General features: G+C 41.3%; 1 protein-coding gene across 1 annotated transcript in view; it reads right to left on the bottom strand.

Moving 5' to 3' along the window:
- Nucleotides 1-18,254, bottom strand: part of il1rapl1b (interleukin 1 receptor accessory protein-like 1b) — an 838,919-nt gene that overhangs the window by 369,666 nt on the left and 450,999 nt on the right. The window contains exon 5 of the mRNA XM_068039961.1: nucleotides 4,530-4,604. Within this exon, the coding sequence (XP_067896062.1) occupies nucleotides 4,530-4,604 (75 nt within the window). The remainder of the gene's footprint in view (nucleotides 1-4,529; nucleotides 4,605-18,254) is intronic.

Consider the following 18,254-nt stretch of genomic DNA (forward strand, 5'->3'; position numbering starts at 1 on the left):
GAACACTTGACAGCAAGTCAGAATTTTGAGTGGTGATAATACAAAGCCAGTATCCAGGCAGAGGTCTATCATTACCTTCACGTTATCACATCCTGCCTCTACTACAGCTGTATTTCGAAGTTACAGACCATGATCTTTCCTGCTTTTAAGCAATCCAAAGATGTCAGGTGGTTGAAAATGTTTCTATGGGGGACAATTAGTTAGCAGGCTTGAAAAGGGGAAATGTGACTCCAACACGCTCCTGAAGAGATGGCCAAAGATTGGCTCTCAGATTCCAGCGATCTGCGGGCGCCAATCAGGTGTCCCAATGCAGCTTGCCAGTTGGGGCCCGCACTGCATCAGGTTGGTCCTGAGATGGGGGTCGGGAGCGAGGACCCACAGTATTGCTGGTGATCCAGCAGGAGCACTCCTACTCCTCCTGGCTCTACATTAAGATAAGTGGGATAAAAGCAACAAACAGTTGCTTGCACCCTGAAAAACTAGCTAGAGCTTGCAAAGTGTAAACTCCACTAGCTTTTGACCAATTTCAGATTAGGGTCCTGAAACAGGTGTTAGCCCTCTCATCAGCATATGTACAGGGATAATACCTGTTTAAAGGCATCCACCAGAGATGTTGGAAAATGACCTGAGCCAATGTGGCTTTGGACCTATTTCAGATGTCCATAGGGTGCAGGTCCTGGTCCTGCAAAATTGGTAGGTTTGTGGCCATTCTATACCCCCCAAAAATGTGCAGTACATAACAATTTTGTTACCCATTTCTTCGCGTTAGAGCAAGTGCACCAGGTGGCCGAGTTAAAATGAAATGGCTTATTTCACCATGGGACAGAATTAGGTGCATCTTTGCTGATACGACATGGCTTAATGTTAAAAACTGCTAATAACAAACTAAACATTCACTGAACTTTCATCCAAAACCATGATTTCAATAAAACAAATAAAGTACAATTTCTCCATTATAAAGCGCCTCATGACTTATATAGAGTGTATGCATATTCCAGTAGTCTACATTCAGAAAACACGGTAAAATATTCTAACGTTAAAAATAAACACAACCAATTTTCCCTAACAGGGATAATTTTCAAATTTGGAGAGGCCTCCCACCCTGGGAGCCTCTCCTATTGGCAGTGTATAGCAGGGAATTTGGAGTATACGGCAAGTGATTTTTCTAACCATTCATGTAAGTTGTTCAACAATCATGCACAGGGCACAATCAGAATTTCTGACATGTGCCTCTGCTGCGTGAAGCTCCCATTGAAAGCACAAAGTCGGAAAATGACTCCTGCAGACCACTGTCTCAGAATTTATTGGAAAAGGAATAAAGATCAGCAGGAGGATTTCCATGGGTTTCACCCAGTCTCTCGCCATAACTTCAGCGAAAACCCTTGAGAAATGCAGTAAATGGCTATTTTTAGGGTTTCGAGAAGCCCTGTGAAAATTCCAGGAATAATTCTTCCATTTTTATTTTCCATTTTTTTCAATAAATCTTATAAAGATGTCAGTTCCTTTTCCTCCTCACCTAAGAACTGTGATATTAGGAACCATAACTAAAACTTCCCAGGACTCTTAGGCTTGTTTTCAGAATGCTCTGCTCTCCGTGTGTTGCTTCCCAATTCTAGCATGCGGAGAGCTACACCTTATGACTGACATAATCAAAGCAAAATACTGTGGATGCTGGAAATCTGAAATAAAACCAGAAAGTGCTGCAAATACTCAGCAGGTCTGGCAGCATCTGTGGAGAGAGAAGCAGAGTTAATGGTTCAGGTCTGTGACCTTTCATCAGAATTCTGCTTCTCTCTCCACATATACTGCCAGACCTGCTGAGTATTTCTAGCATTTTCTGTTTTTATTTCCTTATGACTGACACATTGGCACAGAATCATAGTCCTCTTGGCCAGCCTTCTGCCACCTTAAATTTGTGCTGGCCCAGATCTGGTGAGCTGCAGCATGATGTCCGGTCACAGCAGTTAACTCACCTGCTGTATGCTACAGAGGCCTCGCCCTCAAAATGGACTGGACCTCCTGTCACTAGGATCAGGTGGGTGGTTCATGCATTCCACTGGCTGGGTGCCTGGAAGTTAAATCATTGAAACTACGGCGAAAATAAATGCAAACAAAGCAACAAACAGTAAATAAATGTGCCTTCAGGAAACATCATTAACTGTTTGTGTGAGAGAGAAAGAATTTTTTCAGCAAATGTCAGTGCCAACATGTATATTGATATCATCCAGAAATCATATTTATTTTCTATTATTAAAGAACACCTACTGTACATGGAATGTGTTTTTGATCTTCCCTTTTATGTGCTTTTCTATTTTCTCTTCTGTTTTGTTCCTTGCCACAAGGCCTTACCACACAAGTGCATTTTATGTTAATAATTAATGTGCTTTTTTGTGTCAACTTTGACATTCATTTATACTTCTTTGGCATAAATATTTATCAATCAAAACAAAAGGCTAACAACGACATCAACAATGTGCTGTGAACTGCTGGACTAATAACTCAATTGCCCCTCTCTTTTCTATGCATATTTCTGTAATTGAGATTGATAAGAAACCCAAGGCTTCATTTTATCATGACTGCAAATGCAAGATGTATTTTTCTGTAGGTACTTGGTGCCAACAAAGATTTTGCTCTATAACTAATAAAACGAAAGCATGGTTTCATTAATATTAATAGAGCTGCCAATGGCCTATTCTGAGAAACACACAATAATAAGACAGGTATTTAGGATTTGTGCACTGACATGAAAATGAACAGTCCCTTTAGCTTAGTAATGCTGCAAGCTATGGTTCCTTCTCAGTGGATCTGACAACATTGTGGTTTTGGTGTGAATTAGCAATGTATTTGTGGCACTATCTGCCACTGTGCAATAGGGTGTAGAACATCAATTGCTGGCCAAGCGCTTACTGCCATTCCTGCTGAGATTATTCTGCCACCCAGAAAAAGATCAAATGTCTGGTGAATATAGAACAAACAGATAGTAAAAGTCATTAAAATTTGAGGCATTTCTGAACTGAGATAGTCAAAATAAAATACATTTTTTTTTATAATATGCCAACATTTATATACATAGTCCACTATGTTATCAAATTACGCCGTTTAGCAAATAAAACATTAATTGAACAAGCCTTTTCATCAATAAGATACGGTGCCCAATTATGTTTGCATCAATTTAGCAAATGAATCGCTGAAACTCTGCTTAATTAGTGTATATTAATGGTCTAATAAGGGATCACTGAAATAGCAGCATCTATCCAGCGTTCACAACAAACTGTGATTAAAGTATGATAACAGCTAGACCAGGTTTACCACAGTCTGACACTGAAACTTAATACCACTTTATTCAATGTTCATCACATCGTTAAAACATCATAAAACCTTGTCCTTGGTTCAGCACAGTCTCACCTTTAAAACATAGCAATTTTCTTGGATTTAGCACAGTCTGGGATCTAAACATCATCCCATTTTACCCCAGGTTAGCCACAGACTGGGACTGGAATGCAGGAGCATTTTATCGCAGGGTAATCACAGACTGGGATTAGGCACTTGCTTTTAATTTGTGAGAAATCACACAGCTATGCCTAAAGAGCAAGTATCACCATCAAAACCTCAACAAAAAGGTTGTAACAAATTAGAATTAGCATCCTTTCTGCACTGGTTTGAGTAAATTATTGAAACTGAATCATCTGCAGAGACTGTAACTAATTAAGGGAACATTGCCATTAACTATGAACAGTAATTCAACTCTTACACTTCAGGCTTAGTAACTCACATCAGTATCTCACTGGTGTTGTCAGCACAAGGTTTCAGAAACAGTAAAAGGGCAGAAAGGTATGCAATGCAGATCAAGGGATGTTAATTTCAATTTTGATTGTTTGCAGCAGTTCAGTTTTAAAAAGGGGTCCTAGTGGTGAAACTGTCTTTAACAAATGTATAACTTAGTTCAAGCACTGAATCTGTCAACTTTGTATTTAGTGCAGGGATAGGGGCTCATTTAACATCTCAACTTAACAAGTAATCTTAACCCTTTTAAATGTCATAAATTACAGCACATGTAACAAATAGCAGATATACAATGTAAAGCTGGTTTGCACGCACTACAAAAATAATCACCAAATGGGATGGGTACATAATCAATGTGCAGTTTACTTGTGATAGTGTCACTGAAGGGCCAATGCCACATATTCTCTATTGTAAGGCCACTGATTAATATCGTGCCACTTGTATAAAAGTGCAAACATGTATTCTGTGGGTAATTGCTTCTTTAAGTTGCAGCATTACTCAATATCAAACAATGTGCTTGGATTCTGGCTATTGCTAATGAACGCTGCTAGAACTTAAGTAGACTTGTGTCTCATCATTGTTAATGGCTCCTGTGACCCACGTACATGATAAATGGATGTAAGTAATCACAAAAAAAACATCCTATTAAGGCACATGCAGCAGTGCATTGTACAATTGCTGAGCCTCTCCGAAACCTCAGGTTACTTTATCCAATAGCATGAAAATGTAAAAACACTTTGACTTACCAAGCTGCGCCTCCACAGGGTTTAATTTGTTTTCTAAAGGATAGAGGAACTTGGGTGGCTTGTCTGTCATTGGAGCTGTAACAGAAAATAGCCACACAATAAGTGCAGTGGAACAAAGCATTTACCAATGATCTACCATACACACCAGGTAACAGTAACTCCAGACATGTCTGGCACAGCTCACCTATATCTGTGCAGTGCATGTGTGTGCTTAAACCAGTGAATTGTTGTACTCAGCACCACCAGAAGGCTGGCATTTGCAAAACGGATCAGATATTGCTGAGCATAAAGGGGCCAGCATTCCTCACTCTAGCTTTTTAGCTGGAGAGAATGCCTGGATTAATGACATGTTTTTCCTATGTATTAAAATGGCACCAATGCTAATTACTAGTCAACCTTCTGCGGTATTGCAAATGGAAAGTCGCGACAAAGAGGGTAGGGATAATTGGACCCAAGTGTGAAATCACATTCATTCAGATTTTGATTATTGTTAGAGATTTAAAAATATTATTTTTATGTTCTGTCTCTTATCTCTCTCTCTCTCTCTCTCCCCCTTAATCCCATCTTTTCATCTCTTTATTTCACTTTCTGTACATTACTTAGCTTTCAATTAACTATTGTAACTGACATTTCCTGGTTCAGACTCTGGGATAAATTTAATCCGCCGTCGGGGGTCGTAGCGGGGGACCCCGGAAAATTCTTCCAGGAGAGGCCCGCCACGACTCCCGATGCCGAGAAGGGCCCGCCGCATATTACCCTACCTTCATTTACATTTTCAAATCAATGGGAATAAATTTAAATCAACTTACCTTGTCCCATTCACAGTTCTGAGGCATGACACTGGTGGGGAGTGGGAGGAAAAGAGGCGAGAACTATTGTAATTGGTTGAGGGTCAAGGTTGCTGAAGGTGGGGGTGTGAAAGGTCGGCATATTAACAAGTGGTTTTCAGGAAGGATAGGTCATTTCTTTTATGGTGAACTTAGTGGGGGGGTGTGTGCGAAAGGGGATTCACAGTTTAAATAAAACTTTATGTTCATTTTTTGTCCAGCAGGACCTTTAAAAATTTAAACTGGAGGGCTTGAAGCCCTTTAAAAATGGTGCCGGCGCCTGTGCAGTGGCGCCAGACGCTGCTGCTGGGGACGGAATGGCCACCCCCTCTGTCATCGTGGTGGCGGCCGCAGCATCCCCTTCATTTAAATGAGCCCCCGCGCAAAATATCGCGGAGGATCAGCGATGGCGCATCCGTGCCTGAAGGCTGCTGACTTCAAAGCGCACTGCGCGATTTGCAGTGGTCTTAATGAAATTCAGCGCTTACTGTGTCGCAGTAAGGATTCTTCAATCTGATTGGTTAAAATGAAAAAGACTTGCATTTATATAGAGCCTTTCATGACCCCTGGGCATCCCAAAGCACTTTACAGCCAATGAAACAATTTTAAGTGTAGTCACTGTTGTAATATGGGAAATGCAACAGCAAATTTGTGCACAGCAGACTCCCACAAATGGCACTGTGATAATGACCAGATAATTTGTTTTTGTGATGTTGATTGAGGAATAAATATTGGCCAGGGTACCAGGGACAACTCCTTTGCTCTTCTTGGAAATAGAGCTATGGGTTCTTTTACATCCACTAGAGGGCAGACGGGGCCACAGTTTAAAAAGTGCCAAAAGATGACACTTCCGACAGTGCAGAAATCTCTCAATATTGCACTGGAATGTCAGCCTCAGGTCTTAGAATGGGGCTTGAACACACAACCTTCTGAACCACTATTGCTGGTCTAGTATACAGTGGTCCCAGATCCCTTGTCGAAAGCACAGCATCAAGATGGATTCATAATCTCCATGAGTTCCAGTGCAAAATCCCATAGAAAATCTGTGCATAAGTGTAATTGGAATGAACAACTGGCACTGTCCATTAGGCATGACTGCAAAATCCAGGCCAATGTGGATATTTTAAAAATGAGACACTATGATGGTTTTATTCTGTCAGGACTTAAAACAACAACTTGTATTTATATAGCACCTTCAACATAATAGAACGTCCCAAGGCACTTCAGAGGCATTACAAAACAAAATAGGACACTGAGCCACGTAAGGAGGTATTAGGGCATGTGACCAAAAGCTTGGTCAAAGAGGTAGGTTTTAAAGAGTGTCTTAAAGGATGAAAGTGAGGTGGAGTGGCAGAGAGGTTTTGGTAGGGAATTCCAGAGCTTAGTGTCTTGGCGACTGAAGGTACAGCAACCAATGGTGGAGCGATTAAAATCAGGGATGCTCAAGAGGCCGGAATTAGAGTCGTGCAGATATCTTGCAGGGCTGTGGAGCTGGAGATGACAGATAGGGAGGGACCAGGAAATGCAGGGATTTGAAAACAAGGATGATCATTTTAAAATTGCAGTGTTTTTTAACTGGGAACCAGTGTAAGTCAGCGAGCACAGCGGTGATGGGTGAATGTCATTTGTTGCGAGTTAGGACACAACAGCAGAGTTTCTCAAGTAATGTGGAGGCCAACCAGGACTGTGCTCGAAAAGACTAGTCTGGAGGAAACAATTTGATGCATAATCTATAGCTGGTGTCAGTGAAGCATTTTCAGGAGCAAAGGAACAGAAGTCAGTCAGTCGTTTGAATTTGTTCCGCCACTCAATTAGATTATGACTGATATGCATTATAACTCCATCTTGGTTCCATAATACACAATACCCTTGCCTGACAAAATCTGTTAATCTCAGTTTTGAAATTTTCAATTAGCCTAGCTTCGACAGCTTTTTGGGGAGCAGAGAGTTCCAGATTTCCACAACCTTTTGTGCAAAGAAATGCTTTCTGACATCAGCCCTGAATGACCTAGCTCTAATTTTAAGTTTATGTCCCCTTGTTCTGGACTCTCTTTTGAGTCTGTGATTGTTCTGGTGACTGAGTTGCGACAGGTGCATGGGGAACTTTGAGCTGATAGATTAGTTGTTTCAGCAGCAGCTGATATTGCTAGCAGAAGCCAACCCATGTAAATAAATGACAAAATAAATTCGGTCAGCCCAAGTCTGACTGGTCTCTAAATATTCTTGCAGGCATTTGAGAACAGAAGAAGGAACATTACTAAAATCCCACCACACAGATATTGAAATATAGAAACATAGTGAAACTCAAAGCCAACCTTTTCACTATCAAAAGAAATGGAACTGATTATGTGTTTACATGTATTGTATACAATCCTGTATCTATTACAGAGTGATTGAATGGTGTATTAAAGGGTATGTATGCTATTTTTTAACAAGTTGAGCCATTCAGGCATTGCCAAGCTATAGCCCGTGGGCCAATTTAAGCTCTGGCCATCTAGCCCATAAAGCTCAGGCAAATATATGCACTTAGATTTCTTGCTCATTGATTTGCACTGTGAATTTTATGGAGCTTTGGAAAGGATTGTTCTCTGTGATTTTGCCTTACTGATGGATAAATCCTGGATTAGGAGACCACATCTATTAGACCCACAGCTTACAATATGTGCAAATTCAATGAAAACATTAATTGTTCTATCTATCTGGTGTGCACCTGAACAACCCAAGAAAAAGAAAAGCTTCGTCACTCCCATCTTGGAAAAATGTCCTGGTAAATTCCTCTGTTCATTTTTTCCAAAATCATTTAACTAGTTAATGAATTAACGATTTCATTGAAAGAGAGACATTTCCATTGTTAAGGAAACTATTTTATATGAATTGAGATTATTTCTGTATTTATCAATGCAGCCGTCATTTGAGTATGTTTTGTTTTCTGTGTCTTTGGGATGAATTTAGTGAAGCTGGCAGGGTCCGGACGCTGGTCCAAATAGGTGAGGGGAACCCCACCTCGGCCCTTTGGAGTCCTCCCAGCGCAATTCAACAGCGCTCGGGCAATTAACTTACCAGCACCAATCAGAAGGCCAGCAGCTCAGCATTATTGGCAGCACCACTGGGAGCGGTGGCAACTGCCAGTACGACACCAGGCCTGGGACCAGAACCAGTGCTGGAGCCTGTGTGACAGGGTTGCCGGGGGCGGGTGGTCATTGAGGCCGGGGTAGGTGGTAGCCTTCATCACCAGGGACCCTCAGTGGGCCACAGATTGTCCATGGAGGAGACTCCCTCACAAGCCCATAGGGAAACCACCTTGTTTTGCTGGGCAACCTCCCCACATGATGGAGGCTCGCCCACTGCTGGTGTAATTTAAGGGCCTCAATTGGCCTCTGGACAGGAATGCTAACTTAATTGCAGGGTGACAGGAAGGCGATGGGCCCTCTGCCCCCTGCATTCCATCATTATTCTAAGGGTCCCCCGCTTTCCAACCTGTCTCCCGGGGCCCATTAATTTCCGCCGTTTGTTGTTCCTATGAAGTTATGGTATAACTGGAGAAGGAAGCAAGACTTATAGTTGAAACATAAGCATGTAGATTCCTTTGCCTAATTTACATAGTTCAAGGATGACATTTTAAGAGAACAACTGAACAATTTAGAAAATAAATGGAAATTCTAAAGTTATATATTAAGTAGATTCCCTTAGTATGGCTAAGTTTGGATATCACAGAAATAATGTTAGAGACAAGTGCCCGAACCTTCTGTTTGGCAAACCACAACTTTCTTGTCCATTAAAATAGATTGGAGCAAATGACAGATTGTTGAGTGCACACCAAAATACCCTGTCAAATATTTTATAATTTATCCATTTTAGTACCTTTACAAGTATTATATCAAAGGTTGCAATACATTGGAGAGCCTAATGGGGTATATCCTACTTTAAATTATGTGGACAGATTACAGAAACTAGGCTGTATTCTCTGAAATATAAAAGGTTAAGGGGTGATATGATAGAGGTTTTTAGGATTTTGAAAGGAATTGATAGGGAAACACTCCTTCATGCAAAGGGTAGTCAAAGTGTGGCACTCTATCTCCCCCCCAAAAAAGCTCAATTAACAATTTTCAATCTGAGATCAACAGATATTTGCTAGCCATGAGTATTAAGGGATATAGAACTAAGGAAGGTAAATGGAGCTCGGATGCAGATCAGCTTTGAATGGTGGAACAGGCTCAAGAACTGAATAACCTACTTTGTTCCTATGTTCCTGCTCCGAGATGTGCTGAAAAACTATCACACATCAAATAACTTGCATTTATTGTTCAGACATACATGTAGTAGCTAGCTCCTGGTGATGATTTTTGTTTTTATTCAAAGAATGATTTCCATGTTCTTAAGAGAAGCTATTAATTACTTTGGAGAGGTAGGCAACAGCCTTTCATTAAGTGATGATTTTCAACTGCCTGAAGTATGAGTTTTTTTTATGCAGTTCAGATGGTCATTCCCACACAGAAAATGTCATTCCAATTTAATTGCAAGAATTTGTTATGAATTCTAATTAGCAGAAGCCCTTAAGTGTTGGCATTTCTAATTTTCTGTTGCATCTGCCATCACCTAATGGCCTATGGCTGCTAACAATCACTCTAAAGTGTGTAATGCCTGCTTTAGGTGGGTAGCTTCTACTTAGGAACTTGATTATAATATAGGGTTATGCAATATTTTTTAAAAATCAGCTGCGAAAAAGTGGATCATGTCTAGGCATTGAAGGAATATTCAGCCTATTATAAATGTATTTGGAGCTTGAAGCACTGGATTTGTGACAGTTAAAGCCAAAGGAATGGGATGGTTTTAAAATAAAAATTAAACTATTCTCTTCCCTGAATTTTCCTTATTTTATACATTTTTCATTGTAGCTGCTAATCCCACAAACCCCCCTCCTCAAAGGGAGAAATGTTCATAGCACAGGAGGCCAAACAGTTCATCATACCTGTATGGTCTCTGCCAGAACAACCCAAAACTAATTCCACCTTCTCTCCCCATAGTCCTGTATCTTCCTCGGCTCCAAATAAATAGATATTTTTATCTTAATTATTCCCTCTGGCAAACTATTCAATATTCCAATGGAACTATTCAAAGACTTTGGCTGTAATTTTTCTTTGGGTGGGAAGTCCTGCCCACCAGCTGAGAAGTCAGTGACAAGCCCGCCTCTGCCAGGCCTGGGGAACCAGGCTGAGATTTTTCGCACCCCAGGCTCTTAATTGGTCTTAGGTGGGATTTCCACATTGAGGCAGGAAGTCCCGCCTAACGGAGCTGCTGGCCAATCAGCAGGCCAGCAGCACTTTGTCCCAGCAGCACCACAAGGAGCTGTGGCTCCTACTGGGACTACATCCAGCCATTGCAAACAAGGTGAAGGACTGCCCGGAAGACAGGTAAGTTTTTAGGGCCTCACCAGGGACAATCGGCCGGGCCCCAGTCAGGCAAGCGGTGTCAGTTAGCAGGGGCAGGGGGAGTGTTGGACGTTGGGGGTGGTTGGGGCTTTGGGGGCAGCCCTCCATGGGGCACAGGGTGCCCGATCAGGAGGGGCCACCCTCCCAGAAGGCTGCCTGGTTTTACCAGGCAAGGTTCTTGAGGCTTTTGTCATCCAGCCGCCGAGGGTAAAATATCCACGGAGACGGGAGGAGGCCCTTAAGTGCCAGTTAACTGGTCACTTAAGGGCCTTGATTGGCCAGAGTTGGGCGGGCTGTTTCTCGCTGCTGTCACCCTGCGTAAAATTGCAGCGGTGGGGGGGGGGGGGGGGGGTGGGATGGGGTCAGGAATGGCTCCCCCCCATCTCTCACTCAATTTTATCCCCCCCCACCACCCAGCCCACCACCAGTCTGCTCATTTTGGGGCTATAAAATTCCGGCCTTTCTCTACTCACTTTCTTAGTATCAATTTTAAATTGGTAACCCCACATCACATGCTGTCTGACCAAAAAAATATCCTTCCCTATAACCCCTATCAAAACAATTAATGAATTGAAAAACATCTCAGCCTTCTCTGTTCCATTTCTAGTATCTCTTCATAAAAATACATCACCCCTCCTATCATCCTGGTAACTGAGTCTTTTTGCACCCATTTTACACCTCATAAAATGGGAACTTTGAGGTCCAATTTCTACCCCAGTGTTTTTGCAAATGATTGAAGAAAGGGATGGATTTTCATGATACGTTGATAGCTCGACACTGGTAACAAATGCCGATTCCAATCCTTCGTATTGCACACACAGTAAGTATCATCACAAGTGGAAGATCCTTGAAGGAATATCAATGCTCCTGTCATTTTTAATCTTATTTCACCAATCCTGTATATATCTTCTCAGTGTTCTAATCGATAAATACAAAAAGATGTAGAATCTCATTGTCCTTGTTCAGTGTTCACATTTTATTCTGCACAGTTCATTGATGCTGATACAGTATCACAGATAGTGCTATATATTTAATGAACTGGTCGTACTTTTTTTTTTATTACCCATCATGTCTCAGAGGATCTATGACAGCACGTAGTATTTTTGCCATAAGAAAAATACAAAAATTCCAATCACTGCAATTACTTTATTTAATCCTCCCTTCCAAGAAATAAAAAAGATTAACTCTAAACAATTGTAATGATGCAATTACACAGTTAATAAATCTTTTTCGAGTTATATAATGGCTAGTTTGACTCAAAGAAGGCGACTTCATTTTTGAGGAACAGACCAAATTAGAAAAAGAAAATATAGGCTTGGAGTTTCCTTGCGATTCTGCTGATTTTCTTGGCATATTTCAGCCAAAATCAATGTAACCTGCACAGACGATCATGGAATTCTAAGCGCAATTTGTATTCAGCATAACTAGAGTTTCTGCGATCTTTTGCGCTAATTTTAAAAACATAAGCCTGGAAGCAGGCCCTATCCACAAAACTGGCCACGTCCCCCAAGGTGAATTAATTAGCATTGGGAGTTTCTGCTAATTGAACTCATTTCCAGACCTTCAAGGAGCGTTTAAAAGAATTAAGCAGGTTCTTTTGGCACTAACAGGTACATTAAAAAAATGTTTTAATGTAACTTTTGTTTTAGTTTACAAGAAACTGATAAATGCACCCCAATGTTACTAGAAAATACTTTCATAGATTTTTTAAAAAGTGAATTTGAGTAATTTATCAGGTTACTCAGAGTGGGTGCATTAATACTGTGATTAAAATGCTTATATTTGACATAAACCTATTTTAGCACTCTTGCGCCAGTTTCTGAATGCACACAAGGGTGTGTTTAATTTTTCACGAAGAGCAGAACACTGATAACCCCTTGCAACAATTTTTTTTGAAAGAGACAAATAATATTGAGTGAATTTTGCTTCTTAGGCACTGATCTGCAAATTGAAAAATACAGTCTGTACTTAGAGGAATAAAGGAAGAGCATGACTGAACTGACACGAGCTTTGCGTCAGCAGTGAATATATTATCAAAATGGGTAGATATGTAGTAAATCTGAATTATGAGACAGGTGGTGATGGAAACTGAAACCATTAGACCGGTGAGTCCCAGACTAGCATGATTTACAGAAACCCAATTAAAACGCTAAGCCCAATCATAGTGTTTCCGCTATCAGCACATTTTCCAGTTACCCAGCAGCAGTAATGATTGTCTTTGGAATATTGATGTGCAAATTCAAAGGAACAAGTTAGCCATAATTAAGTAGTATCATGGCTAATCTGTCCAATAGTTTGTAATCTAAGAATTGTTAGCTACAATGAAAAAAATAATTTTTTCTTATGCTGCAACTCAAACCCTTTCAATTTGACGAACTACGATAGATGGAATGTTATTTTTGCACGGTACTGAACTAATCACTGAAATGAATATAGATGTGCATGTATACTTCACTTAACTTCGATCATAAATAGCAAAAAAGTACAACATGTTGAAAAATGAACTATTTTAGAAATGTTTCCTGTACTGGAGTTGTTTTATTTTTCCTACAGGTGGTACGATGAAGCTTTCTAGGGTGAATTCATGGTGTATATCAGTTGGTGTACCAAAGCAGTGCAGTCCATAGCTTTATGATATTGCCGCAGTGGGGATGGAGGGGCAAGGGTTACCAATTGGATTTGAATGACAAGGCTGGAAGGCACCAGCTGGTTGTGGGGTGGGGGAGGGGTGCATGGGCAGGAAGAGATTGATGTTACTAGTTGGAAATGTTAGAGTAGAAGGGAAGTTGGGCTGTGGGACCAGAAAATGATGGAGCTCCAATAAGGTTGTGGGAGAAAGAGATGAGGACAAAAGGCCATGGCCACAAATACATTGGGAGCATTCAGTGATACACCTGGCTAGAGGAGAAGTGGTGGTGCAGCCTGGTTCACGATGAGGGTGAGGGCAGGGGGCTGCATGATGGGGGAAGGCAGTAATTAAGTGATTTGTTTCTCCAGTGTGGGAAAGCATGGAGAAGTGAGTTAGCAGGTGAATGAACAGAATGAAAGAATGGGAGGATGTCTAGAGGATGTCCATACATGATTATGAACAAGCCAAGCGTAGGTGTGCGGCATGAAAGGCAAAACTGGGTCAATAGCTGGGTTACGTCTTTTTGGGAATAATCATCAGGGCACCTTTGAAGGTGGTTATTTTATATCACTTTTCCGAATAAAACTGGAACCATATGTCTGCAACAATTTTATTCAGTTTCAGTTCATAACATTGCTGAGGGGAGAAACAATAGTTAAAAGCTATACAGATCCTTTAGAGTAAGAATATATATTCACTCAATGCCACAACACTACACCAATAGTGCATTTTGAAGACAACATTGCCAAGATAGGACTATTAACATTTGATGGTCCATCTCAGTGGCACCATTTTCCAGTGGGTTTTTACTGCTTGGTTTGGCAGCCTGATGACCAGGGTTTGGTTGCCTTTTTGACAGCATTAGTTAGCAGGTTTTCAAGTGGAAAATTTACTATAACTGGATATCCTCGTGAAGGTTGCTGGCTCCCTCAGGAAACAATGGAGAACATTGACTTCACACACAGGCCAAAAGGCGTGGAAACTCCTGTGCCACCTGAGAGTAGCCGATCAACAACCACACCAGTGACCCAGAGTCAACACTGATCGCATGGTTTCACAACTCCTAATAAACTCTAAGATGTCATTCAGCAGAAAAGGTAAAAGGATGGCAAAAGCAGCCTTGATACAGTCTCTCAAGACTCTTTCAGGGCAGACTGACTTCTCAAGCCCTTACACACAAGAGGAAGTGGACAGCGCCCTGTTGGCTACAAGCCGAGTAAAGCAGCAGGAGTTGATGGGATTTACCCAGAATTCCTGAAGATTGGATCATAGGGAAGCAAGCGGCAAGCAAAGCTGTTTACCAACATCTATAGTACAGACACCCATGCCAAACATTTGGCACCAATCTGAGATAGTGGCTATTGCCAAGCCAGGGAAACTACTTGACAACCCACACAGTTATTGCATCATCACGCTGCTCTCAATAACATATGGGTCCTGGAACACCTCCCGCTAAACAGACTGAGTCCCGTGCTGGAAGCAGCGATGCTCCCCACAAAGGCAGGTTTTCGCACAGGCTGCAACTGACCTCACATATTGAGGCTAGTTTTCAGAAAGGCCTGAAGACAGGAACTGCCTTTGTTGACTCATCCTGTGTCTATGACAGTGTGGCATACAGGCATGCTGCTGAAACTCTCCAAAATCATCTGCTGTGTGAAAACCCGACAACTAATTCATTCCATGAGCAGCAACCGACAGTTGTGTGCAGCTCGGAGATCAAATCAGCCGCCCAGGCATAGCCAACAATGGGCTCCCACAGGGATCAGTTCTCACATCCAGCCTTCTTCAAAATATATACCAGTGACCTCCCTCCCACAGTCACAGCTCTACATATATGCTGGTGACATGACCCCGGCTTTCCAGGTTGAAGAACTTTAAGACATTGAGAAAACACTCACTGAAGATCTATGTTCTCTGGAAGACTACTTCAGAAAATGGAAACTCCGACCAAATGCTGCCAAGACTGTCGTTTCAGCCTTCCGCCTGAACAATTCAAAGGCCAGGGAAGAACTTAACATCCAGTCCTGTGGCTGATCGCTCACCACGACCCAACGGTAAAATACCTTAGCATCATTCTTGACCGTACATTGATCTACCGGTAACACCTCCAGAACACCGGAGCCATGGTCAAGACGAGAATTAATTTCATAAGGAAACTGGCAGGTACCACCTGGGGCAGCAGAGCCAACACACTATGCACTACTTCACTCGCCCTGGTCTACCCAAAAGCAGAGTAACTGCTGCTCAACTGACTCAGGAACCGCCACACAAACATGGCAGATATCCACCTCCGAGATAGCAAGAGGATTATTTCTAGAACGTTGAGACCAACACAGCTCGAGTGGCTTCCTGTGTGAACACACATTGAACCTCCTGATGTCCGCAGGGAAAACATTCTCCTCAAAGAATACTACTGGCTGACAGCTAATGAAGCACTCCCATTGATACAGGACCTCAGAAAAACCCACACACTCATCTGAAATCTCATAGCCCTGACTGGAACACACTCCATACCCAACAAACCGACAACAGCCACAACTCTCGATGGCGCACCTCCTGACTGACTGCAAACTGGTGACTGACCCGAGTCGTGAAGACCCATGTTTCAACCTCCCAAAGAAAATCTGGACAACCCTCAACCACTTGAGGACAGGCCAGGGAAGATGTGGCCACATGCTCCACAAGTGGAACATGAGGACCAGCTCAAATTGTGACTGTGGCCATCCAGGTCAGACCATGACCCACATATTGAACTCCTGCCCCAAGAGATCCATTTCTGGTGGCATCACAAATATTCACACTGCAACAAATGAAGCTATTGAATGGATTGTTAACCTTGACATTGAACTATAACTGCTTCTGAATATATATTTTATATATACACACACACACATACAGTGCCACCTACAGGCGCAACTAATATAGCTAAATATGGAGCCTTGTTAAATGGATTTTCCCATTAACAAAAGTTTGACATATTAGCTTTCAACTTATTTTTAAAATGGCATGTTGTGACCTCAAAATTATTTTAAAAATACAATAGATGAAACTGAAACTTTAAAAATTAATATCCTAATCAGTCAAAGAATAAATTCCTTCAAATGTGAGGTGCTCTCTTCTTGTCAATGTACGTTGAATTAAGCTGCCTAACCCCTTCGTATTTTTTCATCTTTCACAAACAACACTGATGTGGCCTGTGCAAGATTGCCAACTAACATCATTTTGGGCATTTATTTATACAGTGGGTCAAAAACATGCAGAAACAACTTTAACAAGAACTAACGTTTATATATTTTACCCTTGTAGATGTTGGAATCAAAATAAGAGAAACTGTGTACTAACAGGCAACAGAATTCCAAGGTCTAATGAATACTCCAGCAATTCTGCTTCAGAAGCAAAGGTGAACTTTCCATTCCCACAAGAGATGCAATGATGCCATCTGAGAAAGACAATTCCATAAAGATGAAAAGGTTTGTGAAGCTTTGCCCCTGGTATTCAGATGTCAAATCGTAAAATGTATCTGCATCAACTCATGCTTCCAGCGTTAACAGGAAGGCTTGACTTGAGCATAAATAATTCTTGTGTTGCTTTCTCAATTCTAATCCTGTGAAGACCTCATAGCTTGGCTAGATCTCTTTGATGCTAGAGAGTTAGACTTGAGCATGGAATGGGCCATCCTCATTGAGCTTATTGGTCTGCATGGCATTCGACTTCAAGGGGCAAGAGATAGCTTATTTTGGAAACCTGAAAAAAGAGCCACAATATTCAACAATAGGGCATATATAGATTTTAAAGACCATTGAACTTGTCAGCTTCACACCAGATTCTTTGGCTACTTTTGCCACTTGCTTGACTCAGCTAATTGAAATGGTTATCAAATTTATAGAGTAGATATGGGTGGGTGACATTACAGTTATTCTTTCTTGATGTTGTTATTGACTTGGTCTTCTTAATTCTTCAGATGAAATATCACTTCCAGTTCTATTGATATCTACGTTCAATGATTTGGGTATTGTTCATCATTCAGACTCTAAGTGATGATCTCATCACACAAAAGGAATATTGCTTCAGTATATGCATCAGGTTATTAGTGAAGACAAGTTACAGAGTGGGGCCAATAGCACTTTTGGGAAGAAGCCTTACACATAAAAGGTTCCAATAAGACATGCAGAAGAATAGATCATTTGCCAATCCTACAAATGCAGTTCAGAAGCTTAACAAATATGACACCAAAAATGTAAAAAAGCAATATAAATGTCCTACATTTGCTTTAGTAGATTCAAATAGCCAATCCAAGCCAAAAGAGAAAAAGAAAAAAAAAGAAAGGAGTTACTGAAAGTGGTAATTTGACTTGCCACAAGACAGACGCAGTGATGCTTGCAGAAGATGAGCACAGATTACCATGGTGGTAGTCTGTCAGAATGGAGTTCCTGTTTTAACTGGCATATGAAGCTGTAGCTCTTCACTGATTTACGTTGAACACTACAGAAATGGTAATTCATTTTATTTTCCCTATGTAAACAGGAAAACATGAGAACAAGTGGAATAGGAATCGAGGGGAAGAATTCTGTACCCCGAGTCCCTCAGAACAGATGCAAGTCTCCTTTCCAAATATAACGGTATGATATAAAATAAGTGTGGGATGCCTGAGCCCAGATCCAACTAATCTAAGGCGACAACCCAGCAAAACTATAAAGGGCAGGGGTGGGTGGAGGAAGGAGAAGGAATATATTAGAAGCATTCTCATCACTGACATGATTCAGACACCAAACATCTTAGCTTTAGTTTAAACTGAAATGCATAACTGTTATGTTATAAAGAATTATTGAAGTATATAAAT

Source organism: Heterodontus francisci, chromosome 10 (assembly GCF_036365525.1).
Source record: "Heterodontus francisci isolate sHetFra1 chromosome 10, sHetFra1.hap1, whole genome shotgun sequence".
Taxonomy (NCBI): Eukaryota; Metazoa; Chordata; class Chondrichthyes; order Heterodontiformes; family Heterodontidae; genus Heterodontus; species Heterodontus francisci.